The sequence below is a fragment of the Chelonoidis abingdonii genome, chromosome 2, assembly GCF_003597395.2.
Source record: "Chelonoidis abingdonii isolate Lonesome George chromosome 2, CheloAbing_2.0, whole genome shotgun sequence".
Lineage (NCBI taxonomy): Eukaryota > Metazoa > Chordata > Testudines > Testudinidae > Chelonoidis > Chelonoidis abingdonii.
The window spans coordinates 229,437,877-229,463,003 of record NC_133770.1 but is presented as its reverse complement, the minus strand read 5'-3'; the positions used below and the strand labels follow the sequence as shown (position 1 = coordinate 229,463,003).

At 39.9% G+C, this 25,127-nt stretch overlaps 1 protein-coding gene across 4 annotated transcripts in view; it reads left to right on the top strand.

Annotated features, from left to right (window-relative positions):
- Nucleotides 1–2,512, top strand: part of RB1CC1 (RB1 inducible coiled-coil 1) — a 171,237-nt gene extending 168,725 nt beyond the window's left edge. For all 4 annotated transcript variants that reach the window (XM_075063021.1, XM_075063020.1, XM_075063022.1 and 1 more), the window contains 2 exons: nucleotides 782–852; nucleotides 1,527–2,512. In XM_075063021.1, coding sequence (XP_074919122.1) covers nucleotides 782–852; nucleotides 1,527–1,604 — 149 coding nt within the window. In that variant the 3' untranslated portion in view covers nucleotides 1,605–2,512. The remainder of the gene's footprint in view (nucleotides 1–781; nucleotides 853–1,526) is intronic.
- The last annotated feature ends 22,615 nt before the right edge of the window (nucleotides 2,513–25,127 follow it).

Sequence of the window (25,127 nt, the reverse complement as noted above, 5' to 3'; positions counted from 1 at the left end):
GGGAGGAGTGGGGGAGTAAGAGACTCTACGCACCGTAGGGTGAGTCTCATGGTGACTGTTTCAGGGCTGTATATGCTCTCAGTACAGCCAGAATTAGCCAGCGGCATGGCTCAAAGCACATGCAATGGAGTACCTGGCCAAATGAATTTAAATGACTTCCCCAAGGCTGCATAATGAATCATTTGCAGACATTACATTAAAAATCAGTGATTCCTGGCTTCTAGTCTAATGTTTCAAACACACTGTTTCTCATTAATATGCCAGTTTGAAAATTTATCATATGCATAGTGTGTATATCACATGATCCATTCCTTTCCCACTTGTTTTAAGATTTTCCTTCACGCTGATGACTGACAATTTGAAAAGAGTAAAATAAATAACAGCATTTTTGTAATGAGATTGCAACATAAGCATGTGTTCCCTAGCTGCTGTGGTAATATACCAGTACCTAAATTGTCTTCATGAAGAGTTTTGTTACTAACTTGTCCCAGTACAGTTGTTCTAATTTCTAGTTATCCTGTTGTTTCTAAAGCTGTTTTAGTTTTCATTTTAATATTTGTATATGTTCATCATTGCAGCTAACTATTACTAGTTATGAAATTTAAGGTACTTCAGTGTAAAAGATTATAGCCAAAATTTTCAGACATGTAAGTGCATGGTCCCTGTGAAAATCAAGCCAGCTTGATGTAGGAGGTTAGTTTGCAGCACCCATGTTTGAAAATGCTGGCCTATCTCTTTGAGGACAGTAATATATCATGTGTAATGCTTTCATTCTGTTTAGCTTCAGGTGCATCTAGAAGACCTTGGGTGCTAGGAAAAGTAATGGAAAAGGAATATTGCCAGGCAAAAAAGGTACAGGAATACTACTGAAAAATATGTAATTATTAAAATCAGTATACAAGGAAAATGGGTCCAGATTCTACTGCTCTTAACCATGTTCAGTACCACCTTCTCCTCAGATAGCACCATTGAAATGTATGAGACTGCTTGTGGAGTAAATATGGCAGAATCTACCCAGTAATTATTACTGGTGATTGGAAATATTCACACTGATAGATTCTTACTTGAGGGTGTTTTATGCTTGACTTGATGAATTAACTGGAAATGTCTTGTGCACATCAAAAGATGAATTTGGGGAAGTAGTTTATCTGTAATTTTGCCATCCGCCCTGGCATTTGTATGAGCTATTGTGGAGAGTCTGTGTAAATCAGGAGGAAAATACTCATTTTTAAAAGGCTTTAACCTCTGAGCTAGCACTGCATCACAGGGCCAGAGGACTAACCCCTGGAGTAGTCAATAGTACTACTAGCCAATTGACACATCTCCCTGTTAATGGTAAGCTATCATTGGCTGGTTTCAGCTGTCAATTCAGACAAATAGGGTTTTCTAGACAATCTAGTCAGTTTTAAAAGTGCTGGGGGTGCAAATAACTTCCTGCTCTGAAAAATCTTAGTAAAAGCAGAATAAAATAGACAACATTTTTGGTTTGTAATTTGAAATAATGTTGTTTGTTTTTTTTTCCTTAGGCACAAAACAGATTTAAAGTTCCTTTAGGTACAAAATTCTACAGAGTGAAAGCAGTGCCGTGGAACAAAAAAGTATAACACAGTGAAAACTCTGTTTATTCTGTCTCATTCTTTTCTGGATTGTCCTTCAGTGCTCATTCATCGCTCCAAGTAGCAGGCCATCTTTTTATACTGAGGTCATGTGACAATATGCTTCACAGATATACTACTTTTAATTTTTAATAGGTTACATTTTAGAAACAAGAATTTCATTAAAATCCCTGGCCCTATAACTGTTCCAATTTTTCTACCCAAATAACTTTAGGAGTGTGGACCAAAGGAGTTCATTATCACAAAGGGCAAACCTTGTGCATCATGGCTTATTATTAGCCATGTTAATTGCCTGTTAAATATACATTAGCTTGTATTTAGATGTTACATGTTAGTTACCATTATTATCGGCATATGTCCTTTTGTGAAATCATTTAAGTACTTGCACTCTTTAACAGATTCTTTATAATATGTATAAATTCATCAGCTATTTAAAGAGAAGTGTTCATTGCATGCCAATAATCATAATTTTTCTTCAACATGAGTTTGCCTCAGTAGATGAATAAAGATAACTACTACATCTTCTTTCATTACATTAAAATGCCCTTTAATGTTTAAAAAACCAACCTTGTAATTTGATGGACTGATCTGAAGATCAGTCCCAGGTAAATCTGCAATCTTCAAAAGCACTTTTGATGGATTGATCACAAAGATTCTGAAGGGAAGAATCCCTGTGCTGTTAGATTTAAAGTGAAGCACTTGAACCTTCCCAACAACACAGAAGTCTTGTATTAATCTATTTAGAAAAATCATATTGATGAAAATTGTATTTCATGGTTGAGTTTCAGGAAAAAACTCATTGTACATTAACCATACAAGAGTCATTTAAGTAACAAATTATTGTAATTGTAAAAGACATGTAGACTTTTAAAACAATAAAGATTTGAACCTGAAAATATCTGAATAGTGTGTGCCTTTTTAAATATCCACTTCATATAATACCATTCTGTAATTTTCAGTGTATAGATGAGGTTCCTCTTGTAACAACAAATAGGATTTAATTAAATAGCTACCCATATTTTGTCAGCAGATCCGATGAGCAGACATATTATTCAAATGAATTACTGTGGTCAAGGAAGATAATTTGTATACTGTTCTAACTAAACCGTAATGAACAAATGACACTGTGTTCTGAAGGTAATTTCTTCTTAATGTTTTGTGATTCCAAAACATTCACTTTTGTGAACACTTGGAAATTTGAGGTGTGGATTTAGCAAGTTAAGTGGGGTTTGCCCCTTAGAGTTCAGCCTGGGGTTTCTACACAGAGGTGGGCTGTAGGTAAGAAAAGAAACACACACAAAGCTAAGAGACTCTGTCAACGTAATCACAAAGACATTTTTCAATCCAGCTGATCCACGTTGCTTTTAATTAGCTCCTGGACATTTTTTTTTATTTATCTAAAATGTTCTGATATCAAACACCAATTGAGTATTTGAAATAGGTTTTTAAATCACAGCCTGGAAGACTTTTGAAGGGCCTGCATCTAGTTTGTTTCTCATCTTCCATCTAACAAACTGCAATAAATACTAGTGAGTAAATTAAAACTGTGACAGCTTCAAGGCACCCTTTTTGCTGGATGTTAAATTTGTGTTATGTATATGCTGATCCAGCTGATGAGTTAGATGACTTCTGAATGGAAGTATAGTTTCTTCTTCAGCAAAAATATTTCAGTAGTTTTGAATACTTGCAAAAATGAGATAGGTGTTGATTGCCAGTTATATAGGTGGTCTTTCTTTTTGAGTTTCTAAAATAGTACTTTTCTATAGCCCAATGACTCTTTTGCCTACAAATTAGTAGGATTCCAGGTCTGAAAGATTTACCCAATAGCATTTTTTAATCAGCTTAGTTAGTTGGGTCACACATGGTGTTGACACATACCTGGATACCACAATTCTTCCTTTTAGCATAGAGAGCATTAAAAAGGCCTGGCACCTACTAGTCTTTTTTCTAAACTTATGCCATGTTTTAATAGCTTAACCATTACTTATGCATGCCTGTTTATACAGTTGTCACTTGAAGTGAAATTAAGGGATTTTTTTTAAATAATGAATTATTCTCATTTAATTTCTTGGCACATAGCAGGAAGTCATCTGACAAACCCTGAAAAGTCGCTAAATATAGTTGTTTAAGCACTCAAAAGGAGTCAAAAATTTCACCAAACAAAATTTTCAGAGAATTCAACAGAGAAATACACACACACGCGCACACACACACATATAGTCACAAAATCATTCTGAAGCAGCTCAGTAGTGTTAATAAAACCCATTCCATGCTCTTCGTACTACATTCTGTTGCACCTTAAAAGCAACTACAACAGTACTCTGTCATCATCAGAAGGGCGCCCTCTGCTCATTGGGAAGGAAACTGCAGCCCTCTGCTCATTGGGAGGGGTGCTTTGTACACCGCAGCCCAGGTTGGCTGGGGTTGGTTAATTTCAGCTGAGCATCCCTTTCTTGCCAGCCTGGATTTGAGCCAACAGGTTAGTGAAAGGGCAAGCCCAGAGCCAGGGGGAAGAGGGCATTCAGCTGACCTGAGGTCAGCGCTGCAGGGAGCCCAGTAGATTTAAAAACAAAAATCTTCTAGCCAGACCCTTCCCCCCACTTCTAGGGTTTCATTTCTGAAAACAGCTGGGCAGCTAACCCCAGGCCAAGCCAGGGGAACTGAAATCAAGCTAGCTCCACCTTTGATCCTGTAATAAGGGCTTCATTCCTGGAGGCACGGTGCCCTCTGCCCATTAGGGAGCAGAGCCCGGTCTCATCCCATCCCACCTTCCATCTGTGAAGCTCTCCTCACTTGCTAACCTGCTTCCCCCACCCAGCCTGCTTCATTAGCCATCATTCCCTGGATCACAGGGTGCACTACATACTACAGAGCAGTGAGAAAACACATTTAGGTAAAAACAAGCCCTGACTAATGTGCTGTTCTCTCCAAAGTGTGCCTGGCTTTAGCAAAGTATTTAATTCGCCTTCACCAACTTCTTTTCCTCTTATAGTGACCTCAGCTCAAGAAGCCCTGAAATGTCATTCCTTCCGAGGACATGCTCAATTGAGAGAGTGACAATGACTTGGTGTGCAACAGAATGCAGGAAGAAGAGCATGGAATGAATTTTATTAACACTATTGAGATGCTTGTGAATGATTTTGTGACTAAATATTGGTGACTTTTTTTTGTCTGAATGTCACTGTAATTGGCAGCGAAAGTTGCTAGATTTGTCACTGGTCACTTTGACATTTATTTTCTCGCTAGGGAAACTGAAAAGTCACTAAATCGAGTAATAAAGTATCTAAGCTGCCAACACCCTTAACTGCAAGCTCACTGGGCATGGAACCTGAGCAAGGTTCAATACCCACAGAGCTTTTGCATTTCTGGGAGGGAAAGGGCCCCCAACAGCAGCAAGCCTGGAGTTGCTCTACTAGTCTCTTTCAAATGTGGAATCAGAGTCCTCCACCTCCATTGCTTTATAACCCCAGTCAAATGCAGACAAGTAAAAGTTCCCCTAGTGGTTCCTCTGGAAGGGGAAGGAACTCTGACTGGGGAGCTCTTTCAGGGAAAGGACAACCGAGTGACTCCCAGCCCCTGAGACACAGAGGAACACTAACAGTTCTGAAACAAAGCTCTCATTGACTCAAAAACGCCTGCTTTCTGGGCTAATGGGTGGTGGAGGGGGTAGCACGGCCCATAGGGTGACAGGACAGTCCCAATATTTGGAGCTTTTTCTTATCTAGGCTCCTATTACCCCCTACCTTCTGTCTCGATTTTTCACACTTGCTATGTGGTCACCCTAACGGCCCATGAGACCACCTCCTTATCCTATCTTGACCAAGCAACTTATCCTTCTAAACTCCTTGAATACCTGGCCCTTCTATCACTTCCACACAAGTTACTTCATGAGGGTTACTGCAGCCTTAACACTTCTCCTATTTGGGGACTCGTAAAACTCAGCCACTGAATGGCTGCTCAGATACCTAAAACAAGATACCATGCCAGACTCAGGATTAGTCTCAGGATTAGCACTCCGCTGTGTAGGAAGAAGAAGTCTGTCTGTTCCTTTTAATCTTCTGTTATTAACTAAGCAGCTAGTCTCTTAACTGTAAATATTCCCACAGGTCATTGACTCAATAGTTTGATAAAATCTGCTAAAGCTAGGTCATCTTACATGTGGAAAGTGAGGGAGAAACCGAGAACATATGATCTTGTCAAAGTTGCCTTTTGATTTCTTTGATTTAGCGTCTATTAATATTTACAGATATAAATCATGTCTCTTCTTCCTACTCAAGGCACATGATAATAGTTGAACAGTATAAGAGTAATAGCTATCACACCTGTGATAATTCTTCAAGCTTGAGACCAGAAATCATTCAGAGTGTGAAAAATAAGTATATACATCACCTAAAGAAACAAAGCACTGGAATTATTAATCATAAACGCAGAATGTGAAAAGGAAAAGCCCTTCTTTGCTTATATTCACCGTTAAAAAGAATGTCAGGATATGGACAATTATTGTTTCATGAAGTCATACTTCTAGACTATAAACAACCAGCAATAGCTTGAATATTTTAGGAATATTTGTCATGTGTTTCATTTTATAATATGTATGTATATTTAAAATGGAAATTCTGTCAAACAAAACCCTAACATGTTTGGTAATGACTCTGAACAGTCATTTAAAAAATATTTAGTTTACATACTTTTTAGATGGTGCAGCCTTACTAATTCCTGGAACTATGAATGATATGTACCACCTTTATGTATCATCTTGCCCCACAATAATAAAACCTGGTCTATATCTTTCTATTTTGCATAAGTTATGTTTCCCCAGGGTAGAGGAGGGACTAGATTTTTTAATAGGTACTTTCCATTGCTGATTTCTGTGATTCTGCATACAGGTGCATCATTGCAAGTCACTGGGGGGGGTTGTTTTTTTTTTTGTTTTTTTTTTTTAAGACAAAATATTATGCTGCTGCTTGAACAAATTTTAACCAGCCAGTCTGGCCTTTGAATAGTGGTGGATCTCTTTTGAAATGAGTGGCAAACTGAAAAGGAATGAAGAGCCTTGAGTTACAAAACACAAAAATGATAGAAAGAAAGTTTTAATCCTATGTACTTTATCACAAATGGAGGCTATTTTTAAGATCTTTTCTGTGTTCTTGGAAAGGCTACATCCAGAAGAAGACTTGTATGCTATTAAACAAGGTTAAGCTGAAAGAGATGAAATACCTGTTCCAAGACTAAAAGTTAAGCAAAATAACGGATTTTAAGCAAAAAACTTTGTTTTAAGCCACTTTTATGCCCTTCCCCCAATCAAAGGAGGTGATAGGAACCATTTGAAGGAGATTTACAGTGGTTTTAATGCTTGCCCTCTTGAGCCATTATGTCAAAGGTGAAACTCCTTACACCAAGTAGGCCAGACTAAGGTGATCACAAGAGCCATCAGTCTACTTTATGCCAGTAAAGGATTTTTCCATGCTGGGGGAATACTCAACTGCCCCTTTAGGGCAGGTTTAAGGGTCTTTGCACCACTTTGGTTCAACCAGTGTAACAGAAGGCCGGATATGGCAGTACTTATGATTCAGTTATGGCTCCTGTGGTTGTAAGATGGCATGGGGGTGGAACCACCTGAGCAGAACTGTGTTACTTATGAAAAGTGCAGTGATTTCTGAGGGCAGAGTATGGGAGACTTCATATGTGCAGCCAGTATAGTAAGCTTTCCCTCAAACACAGCCATCCTTGTGCACATGGGTAGGAAGCAGGACCAAGGTCCTGTCTTTGTTTCACCCAGCAATACCACTTCTGTGGCTGCTAGCTGTGTTGGTAACTGGCTGCCCCTTGTCCCCTAATCTTCTTCAGAATGTGTCTGTTCCTTACAGGGTGGTAAGTGCTCCAGGTGTCCCTCTTCCCATGCAGATGGAGACATTGTTGGGAAAGAGTGGTTAAATATTGAAGTATTAGTTACAATAGAATAATCATTCTGAGCTCTCTTGTACTGTGTAGTGCTCATCCATTTAAAATTAAGTGCTAAAAAGAGGCATTTTTAATTATTCCTAGCTCTTACACTGAAATGTTTAATTTTAGTAACAAGGGAGTTTATCACATTGTTTGGATATTTAACTTCAATGACATTTCTATATGCCATATTAGCATTCACTGAAGCTCTTATATGTTTTTCCAAGCAGTCTGCAGTACCAGTGTAATAATGATAAATTACAGTAAGTGGCAAATAATTATGAATACTTTTATCATCCACTGTAATAAAATTATTAATGTCTTTTAATAGAGCTGGTCAGGATTTTTTTGACAACATATTTTTTTTGTCAGAAAATGCCAATTCATCCAAACCGAAACTTTTCATGCAAATGTATTAGTTTTGACTAAACTTTGACAAGAAAGGTTTCTCAGGTCCTAGAAGGAATTTCTGGTCAGAGAGAGGGAAACCCACCCCAGTATAGCCAAAAGACCAGTGGCTAGAGCACACACCTGAAGTGTGGGAGACCTAGACTCAAGTCCCTGCTCTGAATCAGGCAGATCAGGGATTCAAACCTTGGTGTCCCACATCCCAGGTGAGTGCCCCAACCTCCAGTCTATTGACTAGTGTTGAGTCAGAGTTTAATATTTTTTTTCCACAGAAAATTTGGAAAGGTCTTGGTTTCATTCTCTTGAGAAACAGAATTCTTGTTTTCCAGCCATATTAATAAACATCCATATGGAACACCTATGTACTCTTGTAATTTAGCATAAATGAATGTACATTCCGAGTATTTTAATTCAAGTTGAACCTGCTTAATAGTTCAACAGTGCTAGTATGTTAGCAAGTTTAACAGTATCATATTTGGGTATTGTAAAATTTAAGTAATTCTATTGCAAATTTTGAATTTTGGAGCAATTTGACTTCTGATTATGTAAAATTGCATGCTTTTTCCCTTGAACAGTAGGTTAAAAGTGGTAGGTACAGAAAATGTTTACATTGTATAATTTTTCCCCAAACCACATCATTGCATTTGATTAATGTTAGGCGTTAGCGTGTTTTCATCATCAAATTGGTTTTGAACTTCAAACACAATGAATCATTATGATTAGCTGCCGGAGGAGGTGTCATTACTGTATTTATTCCCAGAACAATTGAGTTTATTTTCATTATTTGCACACACTGACAAATTCCATTTCATAGTAGCACCAAAACCTTCTGGCATTGCATTTATGGAAGATTATTATGCTACTTTGTGGTTGGTCAACAATTTATGTCTTGTGCCTTTAAGACAATAAACAAGGCAGCTTGGCTGTAATTCCCCAGCAGCTGCTTGTGTTGTTGCTTAAGTTACCTTTTACCTATTTATCTCAAAATGCTTTTCTCAGTAGATATCACTCCCTGTGATTCAAGTTTAATCTAGATTTGTCCCAAAATTCTTGCATAAGAAAGCCAAAATACATCTTCTCTTGTTAAATTCTTCTGCAAAAGTCTCAGCTGTGTGTGCAGATGCATGCACACGGTAATTGGTAGCTCAACACGCAAAGGATTGCAAGGCTTTTCATCTCCAGATCTTGTCTCCAAAGCAGACTGCCTTTCTTGTCACTTAATCCTCTGATTCTCACCCCAGCTTGAAGGGTGAGGATTTACTCCCCTTTATACTGTGTTCTGATAGCTGTGAATGCAAAGTGTTCCGTTATCTTTGGAGCAGGGACTGTCATTTACACTGTGCAGTATCTAGCACAAAAGGGGCCCTAAGTACTCTAAACACTACTGAAATACAAAAGTTAATACGTATTATATTTTATTGATATGATTCTTTTAAACATTTGCTTATTTGTTTAATTGATGAGCACCTTTTGAGGAATTGCAAAGGTAAGGTTCATGCTGATTTTATAAACCCTTTCATTGCCTTTAAGGTTGTTGACTAATCTGTGGGATCTGGTGGGGGCACCTTGGATCAATTTATAGTCTGTTCGTTTATTTTGGGGAAAACGCTTGTGTCAGCTGTTCCTCCACATGGAATGTTCAGATTCGGGTTGTTTAATCTTCCATGTTGACTTGGATCAGTAGTGGGATGGACATCTGTCAGTGAGGACAGAGTGGGAACATTCTGTTTTGTAGATATTGGTCAAAATTTGATATTGATTGCTTTGATTTTTCATATATACTCCAAAATAGTGTCACAATAAAAGTTATATAAATTAAATTAAAATAGGAAAATAACACTGCCTATAGTAAACAGTGCTCTGTTTGAAACCCATAGATCAGTGGTGAGCAACATGCAGCTGGTGCCGCTTCCTGCAGCTCCCGTTGGCCAGGAACGGCGAACCACAGCCACTGGGAGCTGCGGGTGGCCGTGCTTGCGGATTAATGTAATGTAAACACTCTCATGGCCCACCAGTGGATTATCCTGACGGGTCACAGGTTGCCCAACGCTGCCATAGATAACAAAGCCACCGTAGGCAATTTTTTGTGTGCAGATGATTTATTCATCACACAAAAAAAATACGGATTCAGGTTGACTCAAACAATTCATGCATTCAGGTTGACTTCAGTGAATTGTTTTGGTAGGGGAAAAAAGTTCTTAAATGTCTAGGTGGTTTGTTTTGGTATTTTTTAAATGAAATGTTTTGACTTCATTTTGGAAAGAGGTTTCATTTTGGAATTTACCTCAGTTTTATGGGGGGGGGGGGGGCAATGTTTAGTTTCCAAGGCTTTGAAGAAACCTAAGTATTTAGTTTGACTCAAAATGATTTTTTTTTCATTTAGCCAAATAAAAAATATACTTTTGGTTTGACACCCTTCAAAGTCCTTAGCAGGCAAAGGATTTGAACTGTTTAAAATAACAGTCCTGACCTGGCAGGAGAGAGTGACCATCCAAGAACTGAGAGGTGTGATACTGTGACCAACATAAACAGACCCTGAGGACAAAGTTGAAGTATTTTAGACTTATCACTATCTCCGTGTGAAAGGAACTACCACCTGAAAATCCAAGATCATCATCAAACGAAAGCTCCCCACAGACCAGGACACACCAACACAATGCCAGAACAACAGATGCAAAACCCGCAGACATAGCTCCACTGCTACAATGATCAACCCCCCAGAACACACTTTTCAAGATCCATGGATCCTACACATGCCTATCACAACCTGTGGTGTACCTTATCCAATACACTAAATGCCCCAACAACAATGTGGATGAAACCAGGTATCCACTACGCTCTGAAATGAATTCACACAGGAAAATGATAAAAGACAAAAACATCCTATCACCTGTGGACCTGTGAATGTTTTTCACAAAGCAATCACTCTGTCTGACCTATCAGTCCTCATCCTGAAAGGAAACCGGCACAATACTTTCAAAAGATGAGCCTAGGAGGAGCTAGGGCAAGAATATTAAGAAAATAAAGTCATTTCCCTGAACTGTAAATTACCTATTGAACCACTATCCACATACTACAGTAACAAAAGGATTTCTGTACACAGCAAAACTTTGAGCTCTCCAATGCAATATCCACTGCATCAAAGACCTCAAACAAGTAAGAAATAATTACAAAAAAGTGTTGAGAAAGTCTTTTTATTTATAAGTATGTAACATTTACATTTCTCATAGGAAACTCTCATCTTTAATTTTTAACTATAAAGGACAGTTAGCATTAAATGGAAGTGAATAATCGAGGGCTGAATATCTGTTTCTCATGGCACTTCTACCCCAAAATTAATTAGAAAAATTGAAGTATGTTCTGTGGCTATTATTAGAAGGATTTAATATATTCAGAAGTGTGGCTGAACAGAATATAAGAATTTAATTTCACAAAAATATCTGAGGTTTTTTAATTTGTTTCCATTCCACATTGGAAGGAGACCTTCTGGATTTTTTTGTGAAAAAGAGAGACCCCAAAATAGCCAGTTATCCAGTGGTTGAGACACTCATCATATGGTAAATCCAGGTTTCAAGTCCCTAGACTATCGAATTCAAGTAGGGACTTATACCTAGATCTCCCTCATCCAATGTGAGTTCCCTAGTCCTTGAGCTATTCTGGACTCTGATTTTGACCAGAAATTCCATCCTAGATCAAAGAGACCTTCCTGAAAAATTGGCATTGTCTGCTTTAAAAAACATTTTGTGAAAAAAAATCCTGTTGAAACTGTAATCAGGAAATAGTGCTTAGTTATGCCAAACACTGGTATCCAGATTACTGTGACATTCTTTAGGAATACCACATCTCTTGCACATGAATGGAATTCGTGTTCAGAACATACATGGAATTTGTTCCCATTATAAGCTTGTTTTCTATCAAATTGCACAAGAAAAACTTCCTGATACTGTTTTAGAAAATAATTTATCACATTTTTTTCAAAAATTCAAGAGATTTATCTTGTGTAGACAATATATGCATCGACTCAAAACTCAAAAGACAATAAAATATTAGTGTAAATCAGAACAAACTTCACTGAAATACAGAATCAGATTCCAGGTTAACAGTCTATTCTTCAGAGCATACATCAGTCCTTTATATTTTGGATTTGGTTTAGTTAATTAGTTTTTGTCCAACATGCTTTATATAGAATGAATTAGAGTTTGTGAATGCCTTTACAGCCGCATACTGTTCTCAATCAATCAACATAATACTTAAAGCACTAAAATACTTTTGTTTAATGTCAGTTCTTTAAATTTTCATTGTATTAGTAATTCTTACGTTTATTGTTATCTCTGAGTAACCTCTTGTACTCAGACTTGAAGATTTACGAGAAATATGATGCAAGCATTGAATATTTTTCCACTGAGCTTTGACAAATAATAGCCAGCAAGCTTCTAAAGCTTTCCAAATTAAGTAAAATGTATACTGAACATTTAAATAGTGACTTTAAAGTAGAACTCTCAGGCCCTTTACAAACTAGAAACAGTAGTTCTGTGGGTATATGTTACATTCCAATTGTTAAAATATTCAAATTAAAATTATATATTAATCATATTTAATACTGCAGCATTTCTAGTATTTTTATATATAATTAAAGACATAGCCTGAGTCTCACAAGCATAATGAAATTGTCTTTGCTACTCTTTTAAAAGAGGCTTGGAACAGAGGTTGGTCATCCAGAAACTGAGGGACAGCCTCTAGGTAGAAATGTAATGGCTGAAGTTGTGTATTTATGTTTCTTTTCTATGTAACTTGCATTAGTTTGCTCTCCCTTGCTATTTCATCTTTGGATCTGTGGTTTTTCTATTAAATAATTTTTCAGATTACTGTAGATACTTGTTCATTAGCCCGTTCGTTTATAAGCCGACCCCCATGAGATGGTTAGTTAAAAATAGCAAGAACTGTATGACCCTTTCATTATCCAACTCTATATTTCAGGAGTTGGCAAACTTTGGCTCCTGGCCCATTAGGGTAAGCTGGTAGCGGGCCTGAACGTTTTGTTTACCTGGAGCATTCACATGCATGGAGCCCCTCAGCTCGCAGTGTCTGTGGTTTGCTGTTCCCAGCCAATGAGAGCTGCAGGAAGTTGTGCACCACTTCCCACAGCTCCCATTGGCTGGGAACGGCAAACCGTGGATAGTGGGAGCTGAGGAACTTCATTCCTGCAGATGCTCCAGATAAACAAAATGACAATGTATGAGATATTCAATGATTCCATAGAGTTTAAAATAATCAAATTTTGGTGTAGACTTGTTTATAAGCTGACCACTGCTCTTTGATGCGTCACTTTTTTACCAAAAATATTCAGCTTATGAACAAGTATATATAGTATTTTTATCCCAAGCAGTTGTCTGTTGGGCAAACTGTGTGGAGCGTGTGTGCCAAAGTAAGCTGGTGTCTCGGTTCATGCCTTCAGGGGGTGATGATTGGCTGAGTGTCAGCTAGTTAAGAACTCGAGAAGGATGGATTTGGGAAGGCCCCGGACTGGAAATATGTTGGTATCACCCTGCAAAGAGTAAGTAGGCTGGTGAGAGCCATGGTGAGACTTTATGCTTGTGGGCAGGCTACCCGTGTTGGTCTGAACCACAGCTGCACAGCACCCGGACATCCAAGGTTACAGGGTAGGCAGTGACAGAGTCCCTTTCTGATCTGGGTGGTCCCCAAAATGTCACAGTCACTTAATCATGGTCTTTAAGTAACTACATGGGGAGAAGATTTCTGATAAATCTCTGATCTGGCAGACAGGATAAGAGTCAATGGCTGGAAGTTGAAGCTTGACAAATTCAAACTGGAAATAAGGTTCAAATGTTTAACAGTGAGGATACTGATGTGTTCAGTAATTTGAAACTTTTCTCCGTTTACTCACTTTGTGTTTTTTCATCTGGCGATCACTCTTTTTACATAGAGCTGAAACTAACATGGTTACTGTTAAACAACAAACGTACATAACATTTTATCCTGGAGACACATCTTGGAGTGACATCATCTAAATGTCAGCTTATTACAGTGAAACCCCGCTATAACGCAATGTTTGGGGTCCAAAAAATTCCATCACGGTAAATGCGGGGTCTCAAGCCGGTCAGTTTAAGTCAATGGTCCCCAATGTGGTGCATTGATGTGTGCCACCTAGTGCCCAGGAGGGGAGAGAAGCTGCGGCCCCGCGCCTGCCAGGGACAGAGAACTCCAGGGCTGTGGGCGCTGGTGCTCTCTGTCCCAGGCAGGCTGGAGAGAAGCCACGGCCCCGTGCCTGCTGTGGGGACACTGGCGCCTGCAGCCAAGGAGTTCTCTGTCCTCAGCAGGTGCGGAACCACAGCTTCTCTCCCCTGTTGGGCACTAGGTGAGGGCACATCAGTGTTCTGGCGGGCCCATGGTGTTGGAGACCAGTGGTATTAGGCCTTAAAGGAGAGCCAACTTATGATCATGTTATGGTGGGGTGGGTTATTGTGAGGTTTGACCGTAATTATTAATTTAATTAATGGAGATATCCTATTTCCTAGAACTGAAAGGGAGCTTGAAAGGTCATTGAGTCCAGCCCCCTGCTTTCACTAGCAGGAGCAAGTACTGATTTTGTCCCAGATCCCTAAGTGGCCCCCTCAGCGATTGAACTCACAATCCTGGGTTTAGCAGGCCAATGCTCAAACCACTGAGCTATCCCTCCCCTCTAGAAGATGCTGCTTGTCTCTTCACTGCTGCTGCATAGCTAAATAGGCGGATGGTGGGGGGAGCAGAAAATACAGTTTTTATAATTGTGCATAGGTGTAGGACATTTCCTATTAAATCACCTTTTTAGAGCCCACTCTAGCAAATCTCTGAGTGCTCTCAACTCCTTTTGATGGTACAGGAGATTAAAATTTAGATCTAAAACCTACAGACCCTTTCCTACAGCCTTGAACTTTCAATTAAACAATCTGTATCTGGATAATGAGGACCTCCAGAGTTACATGAGATAAGATTATTTTTAAAAAATAAAAGGTTTGTGACAGAGAGAAACTATTATCTTTTAGGATAAAAACCAATCTGTAATTCAGTGGGGTAGGAAAAAACTTGCACTATGGCCAAGCTATTCCACAAATGCCCATTTGGGGATCTTGCATCTTCCTTGGAAGACATGCATTACTGGTCACTATCAGCACCAGGATAATAGATGGTCCAATCTACTTTGTTAGCTGTGTTCCTATGAGTCTGATTATATTGACCAGCATAATAGAAAGCCCTTAAATGTTCTGGGGTCAGATGTGATGCTTGCCATTTTGGCCAAAATGAGGGATTGAACTGAAGACCTCCAGAATTAAAAGCATGAATCTTTAGCACAAATTGTCAAGAACTAGACTTGTTGCTTGAGAGCTAATAGAGTCTCATCCTTTGAGAAGCTGGCGCAGAGGGGACACAACACATACTGACCAATGGGTTAGAGTTGTAAAACAGAATTTTAAACATGTTCTTATCATTGCACTACTGGGCAATCAAAAGGAGATCAGTATTAAAAAGGACATTATGTTTGTTCTTCTGTTTTTCACAGCAACTGTCTTCATTAGTATTAAATACGGTAACCATTTTGTTTTTATGCCCCAAATTTGTCAAAATAAGAAACTAGCATTTGTGTGCAGCTTCCATTGTTTAGCTGGTTGTTGCAAAATGGAAGTCAGACAATTATATTTTGAGCCCAATCCCATTTCTGCTGATTTGAATGGCAAAGTTCCACTAGACTTCAGTGGCAAAGCCCGTTTAAAACACAGTTGATTTTTGCCAACACGTTGCTGAAATTGTTTGTGTCAAAATCAGCTGGTAGCACTGTTCAACTAGAGACCAAACACTCTAGTTTGGGTCCGAATTGTAACAGAAGTGTTAGCATAATAATCACAACTTTCTTTCTGCTCCAGATTGGGTTATAGAGTGTTCTTTGGTTGGCCATGTTTTGTCAGTGGCATACATTCCATAACAGTGATGCATACATGCGTTTTATTACCAGAGTTCTGCTGCATTGGTCATTTGTCTGATATGTTTTGGCTGCTGATCATTAGTAGCACACTGAGGTTTTCTGTTTCACACTAAAATAATTATCTATCCATTTAGATCATTCCCATATGGTCCTTCACCAGTAAAAGCCCACTCCTAAAATGGGCAGGGCAGCTGCTGCTTCCTCACTTCCCCTGGAATTCAGTTGGTCTCTGTGTGTTGTGAGCACTAGATATTGGATGATTTTCAGCTTTCAGTTATACAGTGAAAAGGAGTGTGATGAAGTGCAGAAGGGCTGTGTCTGCTGGAGATCTGAATCTCTGGTTAAGCAACAGCTGGGACCGTAGTGATGTAAGTACTTTGGATGTAGATTTGTTCCATGCCCATGTTTGCACTGAACCACCCTGTTGCACTGATGTCTGGGTGTCTATCCCACAGTTCCTGGCACAGCTTCTAGACGCAATGGCTTGTGGGATATTTAGAAAGTCCTTCTGGGAGCACCCATAACTCTCTGGAACACTTCTATAAGTCCCCAGAAACAAGTGTTAGTTCCAAATCCTTTCTCAAAATAGAGGCCAGACTGAATGCTCAGCTTTTGCTCCCTGCTCAGCAAAATGAAAAAAGGCTTCTACTGGAGCTTTTGAAAAGTGGCCCTGAACGGAGGTTGTGGATGATGCTGTGTGGTACCTGAACAATGCTAGAGGCAGAGACCAACAGTGCACAGAGTAGTCACTGCAACAGTTGCGCACCTACCATTCCTGGAGAAATTAAAATTCATGCATGACCTGAGAATGGGTTCCTCTCCCACAAGGTGGGTTGCTGTTCAAGGCTACAGTCCTTATGTTGCATAAGGAACACCCGGTAACCGCTGACAGAGATTAATGAATGCAATATGACATACATGTGTACACGCGCACAGACAAATCTAACCTATTACTCCATCACTTTCACTGTCCCCTTTCCCAAGCAATTCAGACTTCACATGTATAATTCTTGTCTTTAATACAACCAGTAAATTATGCCTCCCCCTATCAAAAAATAAAAATATAATCTTCCGTTTTGGCTAATACTATTCAATAAATCTGAGCTACCATCACCATATACTAACCTTTGGTTACTAACACGAAAACATTTTCCTAAATCCCCAACAACAGATATCTGATACATGGGAAAACAATAGTGGCACATTTGGTTTTGCATGTTTAATATTATATATTACAGAAAAGTCATGTCACTTTTTTGTGGGTTTTTTGGGGGTGGGGTTAGTGGACATATTTGGCTGCACATTCGTATTTGCTTAAAAGAAGACTCAAATATATGTGAAAATAGTGTGCTGAAATTCTGATACAAAGGAAGGTTATTACTCAAGTTGCAAAGGAACTATATAAATCATATGGCTGTTTATAAGCTGCTCCTTCAGTAGTATAACAGCTAAAAAAAATGTAAAGAGCCTGGAAGGAATCTTTTATAACATCACAAAGGAATTTCCTTGCTTATTCTACTGAAAAGAACAAAACTAAATACTAATCATGTAAATGTTTGATTTTATATGCAACACCTTTCACTATGTTTAACGCTTTTATTTTATGAAGGACAAGGGGCTTCCTTCTCAAATTGGGCTGTTGGGTTTTGATATGTTTTATATAATTATAGAGTAAGTCCTATTAGAAGCCAATTGGTTTAGGTGTGTTTTCACAGCTGAAGACAACTCTTGCGTAGGATTATTAGACTACATTGGAATTACGAAACTAGATACAGACATAAGTTTTAGAAAAGTGGACAAGAACAAAACGCTAGTAGCTAAAAACTACAGTAAGTCATTTGAATCTTTTGCCACATTATAATCCAGAACTAAGTGATCATAACTGAATGGTGGTAAACCTGCAGAAGCACGAGAAAATATATTTTCGAAGCACGGCACAGTGCAGATATGTATATGTATTTGTTATATAGGTTATGGTATGAGAGTCACTAGGCAAATCAGACAGTGTAACATTAATATACAGATAACTATAGTAATGAATATGTGATATTTCTGAGCATGCCTAATATAAACTATATGGTGTCAGAAGCCTGATCAGACTGAGTCTGATCTGAGTACTTCTGTAATGAATGAGTTTCATGAGCCTTCTCCTTAGCCAAACTGCCTCCTGAGAGCTTATTAACCATTACATGGTGTTAGAAGTGACGTCAAATCCTAGATGGTATAAGTGCTTCCTACAATGGGAAGCAGATTAAGGAAGATGCAGTGGCATTGGAACAATTCGTATAGTGGGGATGCTGAAAGCCTTTGAACCAAACCTGTATATGATGGAAACCACTTCAAGCCACAAGGTGCTGTAGCATCCCCCAGCACCCCTAGTTCCAGCACCTGTGGAAAGATGTCCATCACGGCCTCTTTTTCTGCTGACATCCCCTGCAATAGGGTTAGTATTAGGATTCTTAGGATGTTAGATTTGTATTGATTAGTTCATTTCCTAAGACCTCATCCTGCAAATGAATTAGTGTGTTTAGAATCTTTGTGTCTATGTGGAATCCATTCTTGTGGTGGGACTTTGTGCATGGCTAAGGGTTTGTCAGTGTGGACCTAGTTGCAGGATAAGTACATTTTTCTTGTTGTTTTTAGGCCCCACCATAGATCCTGTCTGTCGTTGTGAAAAAGTTGGTGTGTTGTGTTTTTTTTTAAGAAAAAAAAGATGATAAAGTATTTTATTTTATAGTTGATTTGGGAGAAGGGACAGACAAAGCAGGGGATCAGGTTTCTCCATGGCTTTGACTTTTCAGTTTTTGTACTTCGATGTCACCCCCAAGTATTTCCATGAACACAACATACATAGGGCACCTTTTAAATACTAGCAATTTTCTAATGTTCTAGTTCTAATTTTAATCTGTGGATGGAAGCTTTCTTCATTGCTATAGTGGTGTGGCAGTCCCACTGATAGTTAAGGGTGCTCCATGGCTTTTGTTTAAAGGTTGTTTAAAGGTTTGTAAGTCCTCTAAACTAGACATACTTAGTCACAGCCTGTTGAAATTTGTTGTGCCACAGTAGGGTGTGGGATAGGGATACTGGGATATTTGGGGTTACTTGAGCTTGGGGTTGCAGTGATATAAAATCTGAGTTCAAACAGGCTAGAGATCAAACTATTGATGTGATGTTGGTCAAAATGGTCTTAGTCTGTCATATTTTATCTAAAGCAGTGCATGCTACCCCCTAAATCTTTGCAGAACTCAGACTGAAAATGATAGTTAAGAAAATGTACATTTTTAGATGGGTTTCCATTCCCACCATTTCATATGATTTGAAGCTTGATTCTTGTAAATCTTCTATTATCCCATTACTTGGATAGTTTTGAAATGTGGCAAGTCCCCTCGGGGTCACAGGATAGACTTTGTGATTTGAATTCAGGGTCATTTGACCAAGGGGTTCCTGAGTTTCAGGCTCTCCCTCTGCCCCCCCGCCCCAAAAAACCCTCTCTACTTTCCTTCCAGTGCCTTGTACTGTTAAACTGAATATATGTCTACACAGTAACTAGACCCGAGCAGATGGCTTGCCAGTGGGCTGCGGCTCGCAGGCCTTGGGCTGTGGGATGGTTTCATTGCTGTGTAGAATTCCAGGCTCAGGCTGGAGCCTTGCAGGGTCAGAGGGTCCCAAAGCTCGGGTTCTAGCCCTGGCCCGGAAGTTGACACAGCAATGAAACAGCCCCATATCCTCAGCCCTGTAAGCTCCCATAGATTGGCATGGGCCAGCCACACTTTTTTGTTGTTGTTTTTTTGCTGTGCAGACCTACTTTGAGAGGTGTTAGTGACTGGATGAATCACAGAGCTCAATGAGATTGACAGCTGTGAGTTCACCCTTCAATTAATGTCACTAAGGATACGTTAATCACAAATGCTCGTATAAGACAAAGGGAGTTTTGGACTGAGTTTGGACAGTTTGAGAGTCATGGGTGGTAGTTTTATATTGAGGTCAATATAATGCAAATATCTGGTTGGGAGTGGGAAATTAAGCATGTGAATGCTTCCCGGGGGAGAGGTGGGGATATTAGGGGGTAGAGGAGTTGGAAGCTGTAGAAAGGGGGATAAATGGAGATTGGTGGTAGGGAAGGGAAGAGCATTTGAGTGCTCAGATGTGGAAACGCTCGCACCCACCAGCTCTGCCAATGCACCCCAACCTTTTTTCACCCCACAGGTCAGCCAATGTACCTCAATCTTTTTGCATCCCACAACTCTGCCAGTACACCCCAACCTTCCTGCACTCCACAGTTCTGTCAGTACACAACAACTCCCTGCACTCCCAGTGTTGCCAAGGCTCCCCAACCTTCCTGAACCCCACAGCTCTGCCAGTGCGCCCCAACCCATGTGCACACCTGCACCCTCCGCCAGTTCACTTAGACTGTGAGCTCTTTGAGGCAGGGACGTTCTCTGTTACAGTGGCAATGTAGCACCATTACAGTTAAGGTTGTGTTAGGACATCTGTTTAAATGTTGGCCATTCTAAGTCCTCTAAAATTGACATGCTTAGTTGGATTCCTTTGAAAGTAGCTATGTCAGCAATCGAAAACTCAGTTATGGTTACCTAGATAGCCACATGTGGAGAGACTTAATAAAATATGGCTGCAGGTATATTAATGTGTAAACAAAAAGGTATAAAAACTGCCACATGTATGTTTAGAGTTGGGATATTGGAATGACATAGTAGGTGACAGCCAAAACCATCACCACCATTTATGGTGACCTCTGCTGACTGATCTGTTCTATCTTTGTTTTCATCAGTCCTGGATGTTGGAAAAATGTCAACTTTGTGAATTGCGGTGTACTTTATATCCATTTATTGCTTGATACATTTCATTTATGGATTGCATTGGCTCTTGATTAAGATTTTTTGGTTAGATACACACACAGACCTATCTCAGACTGAACCTGAATACATTTCTAAAGTAGCCAATTTGAGTGATGAATAAGGCTATGATTTTGTCATGGATATTTTTACTAAAAGTCATGGACAGGTCACTGGTAATAAACAAAAAAAATCATGGAAGCCATGACCTGTCCCTCACTTTTACTAAAAACATCCCTGACAAAATGGTGAGGGAGGAGGATCCGACCTCCTGCCCCGCCTGCAGTGGCTGGGAGCTGCAGGGATGCCATTTCCCAGCAGCCGGGCCGGGTGCCCCTGCGGGGCTGGGAGCTGCGGTGGAGTCCCCCACTACCTGTGGTGGCAGGAAAGCTGCAGGGGACCCCCTGCCAGCGCTGAGCAGTTCTGGGGTCCTCTGCCACTGTCAGCTGGGACCTGCAGGGGATGGGGGTGACAGCTGCTTGCAGTGGCTGAGCAGCTGCAGGGGGCCCCCTGCCAGTGGTGGTGCCTGGGAAGTTCAGGGGTCGCTGCTGCGCAACTGCAGGAGGATCGACTGCCGCCCATGGAGGCTGGTCAGCTGCGGGGCCTCCACTGTAATGAAGGTCACTGGAAGTCACGGATTTCATGACCTCCATGACGAACCTGTATTTTGTGACTAGTGTAATTTTGCCCTCTCTTAAATCTATTCAAGGCTATGCAGACATTGTGGTGATTCACTTGTGTGGAAATGATCTGGACCTTATTCCTAGCGTAGGCCTCACAAAAGGTATGAGAGCAGATTTGGCCAACCTCAGAGATTTGTGTCCAGGAGCTGTGATAGTTTCTCCTGATTTGGTTGAGTGTCTGAAAATTACTACAATTGAGACAATATCGAAGCTATTAATAAGTGTTGGAAGAACATGATTAGTAAATTGGAGGGTTTGTGGCTGACCAGAAAATGGGTGCTGTATGGCATAGATAGAAACATTACAAGATCTAACACTCACTGTTTCTCGGAGATGGGGTACATCTATTGGGCAAGGCTCAAAGGATCTTTTTCTCAAAGAAAACTGTCAGCATTTTGGAACAGAGATGCTGTCTGTGATTTCTCTCACTGGCCCTGCCAGAAACTCCTCCCTAGAACCATTCTGAAACATGATCAGGAACACAGTTCCACTGTTACACAATTGTCCTATGCTCCAGGTACTGCAAGTGAGTCAGATTATTCAGGGCAGAGTGTAGAGCAATTAATGGCAATAGAAACATTAGTATACCAGGAAGTGAAAAATTCAGGGAGACGTTTTCTGTGCTTGGAGTGGGAGGGAGGGAAGACATGTTAGAGAGGGGAATGCAGTGAATGAGCCGGGGTGTAGCTGGGGAGGTCTACTGAAGCAAGGCTAATGGGGCCAAGCTGATAGGGATGGGGACTGACTGACTTGGTATGCAAATTGCAGAACATGTGCTACTGCCTAAATGACTCCTACCAACAACATATCATTTCCTGTTTTAAAAAAAACTAGGCTATTCAATGAGAAAAATGACATTCATACAGAGTTTGGGTTGTTTGGTGGTATGTTGCAAAACACTGAGTTGAGCAAAACTCACTTTTGAAAACCAAGTAATGCACAGTTAAGATTGCCCATACAACCGTAACTGTATCATTTCCCCAATACCCCAAAATACCCTGTTAACAGACACACCTTTACTCTGCCAGCTCCATGATTGCTGACATGTATAAGCTCTTCACCTCTTTTTACAGCTCATTCACCTCACCCACAGAATTCCATCTAACATTATTGAAGGAAAATCATGGGCGGGGTGGGGGGGGAATGTTACCCATGCGCCACCTTCTGTCTGTTCCTTTCGAACTGGCACGGGAATTATTTGCATGCACTTCAGATGCAGTCAGTATGTGAGGTGAGATGTACCTACACTAAAAGGTGGGCCTACCTGGTATATGTGATATGAGACAGAGATTCTTGAGCACAGAGCTAGCAGGAGTAGCAGACTAGGGGATTTCTAAGCAAGGAAAAGGTCTGCTGTTGTTTATTTCCACTGTGTTCAGGGAAACAGGAGTCAGACTCCCTGCACATTTTTTGTGCATAAAAGAAACTATGCCAAAAGTACAGCTGACTTCTCTTACTGATTTCTCATCCAAACAGAAAGAACCCTGCAAGGCTCCACATTTTCGTTATCTGGATAGGCTCAAGGGGCAACAACACCCTGGAAAGAGTGTTCTCAGCATGCCTCTTTCTTAAAGAGTGCTTGTTTATCTTCCTGCTGGAGAATACCCCATACCTTGTACAAGGCTGAAACACTGAACGATGAGAGAACAGAAATATGTTACAGACAATGTTTTTGAAAGAAAAGGAAATCCACCAGTAGCTACTGCACCTACCAGAGTAAAGGTGAAGTACTAGGAAAAAGCCTGAGGGATAGCCAGGCAAATCACAAACATTTCCACGCCATAGTCTTGAAAAAGCCCCTTTCCTTGAATTAGAAAATGACCTATGGCAGAGGGCACAATCCAAAAGACAAGTTAATGAAATAACTTTTGACTCTTCCAGTGAAAATACAATGATACATGGTGAGCAGTCTGTCTTCAGGTATTTTATTTTAGATATATAATTTTGATGGACAAGTATTCATTTATGTGGAATGCAAATGGAATCCATGGAATTCTAAAGAGTCTAGTGAAAATAAATTGGATTGTTTTTCTTATCTTTTACAAACAAAATCCCTCAATAACCAATCCCTGCAACTGCGTGACTTGCTTTCTAAAAGGAAAGGAAATCTAATTTAAACTCAATGTAATTCTTCAGTGATTATATTCATGCCAAGTATCCTTAAAAACTGACTGAAGTCTGTGATGTCTGTAGAAAGCTGCTTTTGTTCTATAAAAAAAGCCATTTGAATCTAAAAGAAATGTAATAATTAAAAACAAATTAGAAATTTACTTTATTTTACGTGTGTGTTTGTGTAATTATTTACCTCTAAGACCTACAGTAGTTATACTCGGAGGACAAGCACACACACACACATATTACTTTATTTAAAACGGGCTAAAGCCTGCAGATCTTTTTCCAAGCACAATTAGTACTGAAATCAGTAGGAGTTTTGAATTCAAGAAAGGATGGCAGGATCTGGTCCTTTGCAAGAGTGTTCTGCTACAAGGTTAGCTCATCTACAGCACTTTGCAGAAATAGTCACTGACACTAATAACTCTGAATTTAAAGTCCCAAGTGAATTATTACTGGAAATCATGTGATGGAAAAAGGACTACTCTTAACCTCAGTTGAGGAATGATTTGTTTCACATAATTCAGTGTGGAGTCATTGTGGCATCTTAGAGACTAACAAATTTATTTGGGCATAAGCTTTCCTGAGCTATAACCCATTTCATCAGATGCATGGAGTGAAAAAGAAGTAGGCAGGTATAAATACACAGCACATGAAAAGGTGGGAGTTGCCTTACCAAGTGGCGGGTTAGTGCTAACGAGGCCAATTCAGTTAGGGTGGATGTGGCCCATTCCCAACAGTTGACAAGAAGGTGAGTGTATGAGAGGGGAAATTATTTTTTTGTAGTGACCCAGCTATTCCCAGTCTTTATTCAGGCCTAATTTGATGGTGTTGAGTTTGCAAATTAATTCCAGTTCTGCAGTTTCTCATTGAAGTCTGTTTTTGAAGTTTTTTGTTGAAGAATAACCACTTTTAAGTCTATTATTGAGTGTCCAGGGAGATTGAAGTGTTTTTTAATGTTACAATTCTTGATGTCTGATTTGTGTCCATTTATTCTTTTATGTAGAGACTGTCCGGTTTGGCCAATGTACATGGTAGAGGGGCATGTGTCAGCAATGTACAGCCTTAGCCATGGTGGTGCAATCTAGAGGTTGTCAGAAGAGTCATGATTAGAGCAGAGCTGGACTGCAGAACCAGAGTTGTGGTTGTGAGACAAGCCAGTGTTCAGAGGAAGGTAGAGACTGGGGCTGAAGTGGGAACAGGCTGGAGCAAGGACCAGTACAGTAAACAAGTCTGGCACAGCTGTAGGCATGGAATGCATTGAACAACTGCTGTGCTGCTACTGCTACAAGGCTTAAATGATGTTCTGTTGGCTTTTCTGTCCAGTCTTGGAGCACAGTCACTTAGTGAGCTTATGGGCCCAGTTGAGCTCATGGAGTTGCCAGATGACCATGCCCAGAGTGGTCTAAGTGCCTCATAAAGAGAAGATGCATGTTTCCTTGTGTGTTAATTTATTAATTTTTCCATTGAAGAACGGTGTCCCTAAAGAACTGCTACTATTTGTGAGTGTCTTGATATGACTGATAGTCCTTGC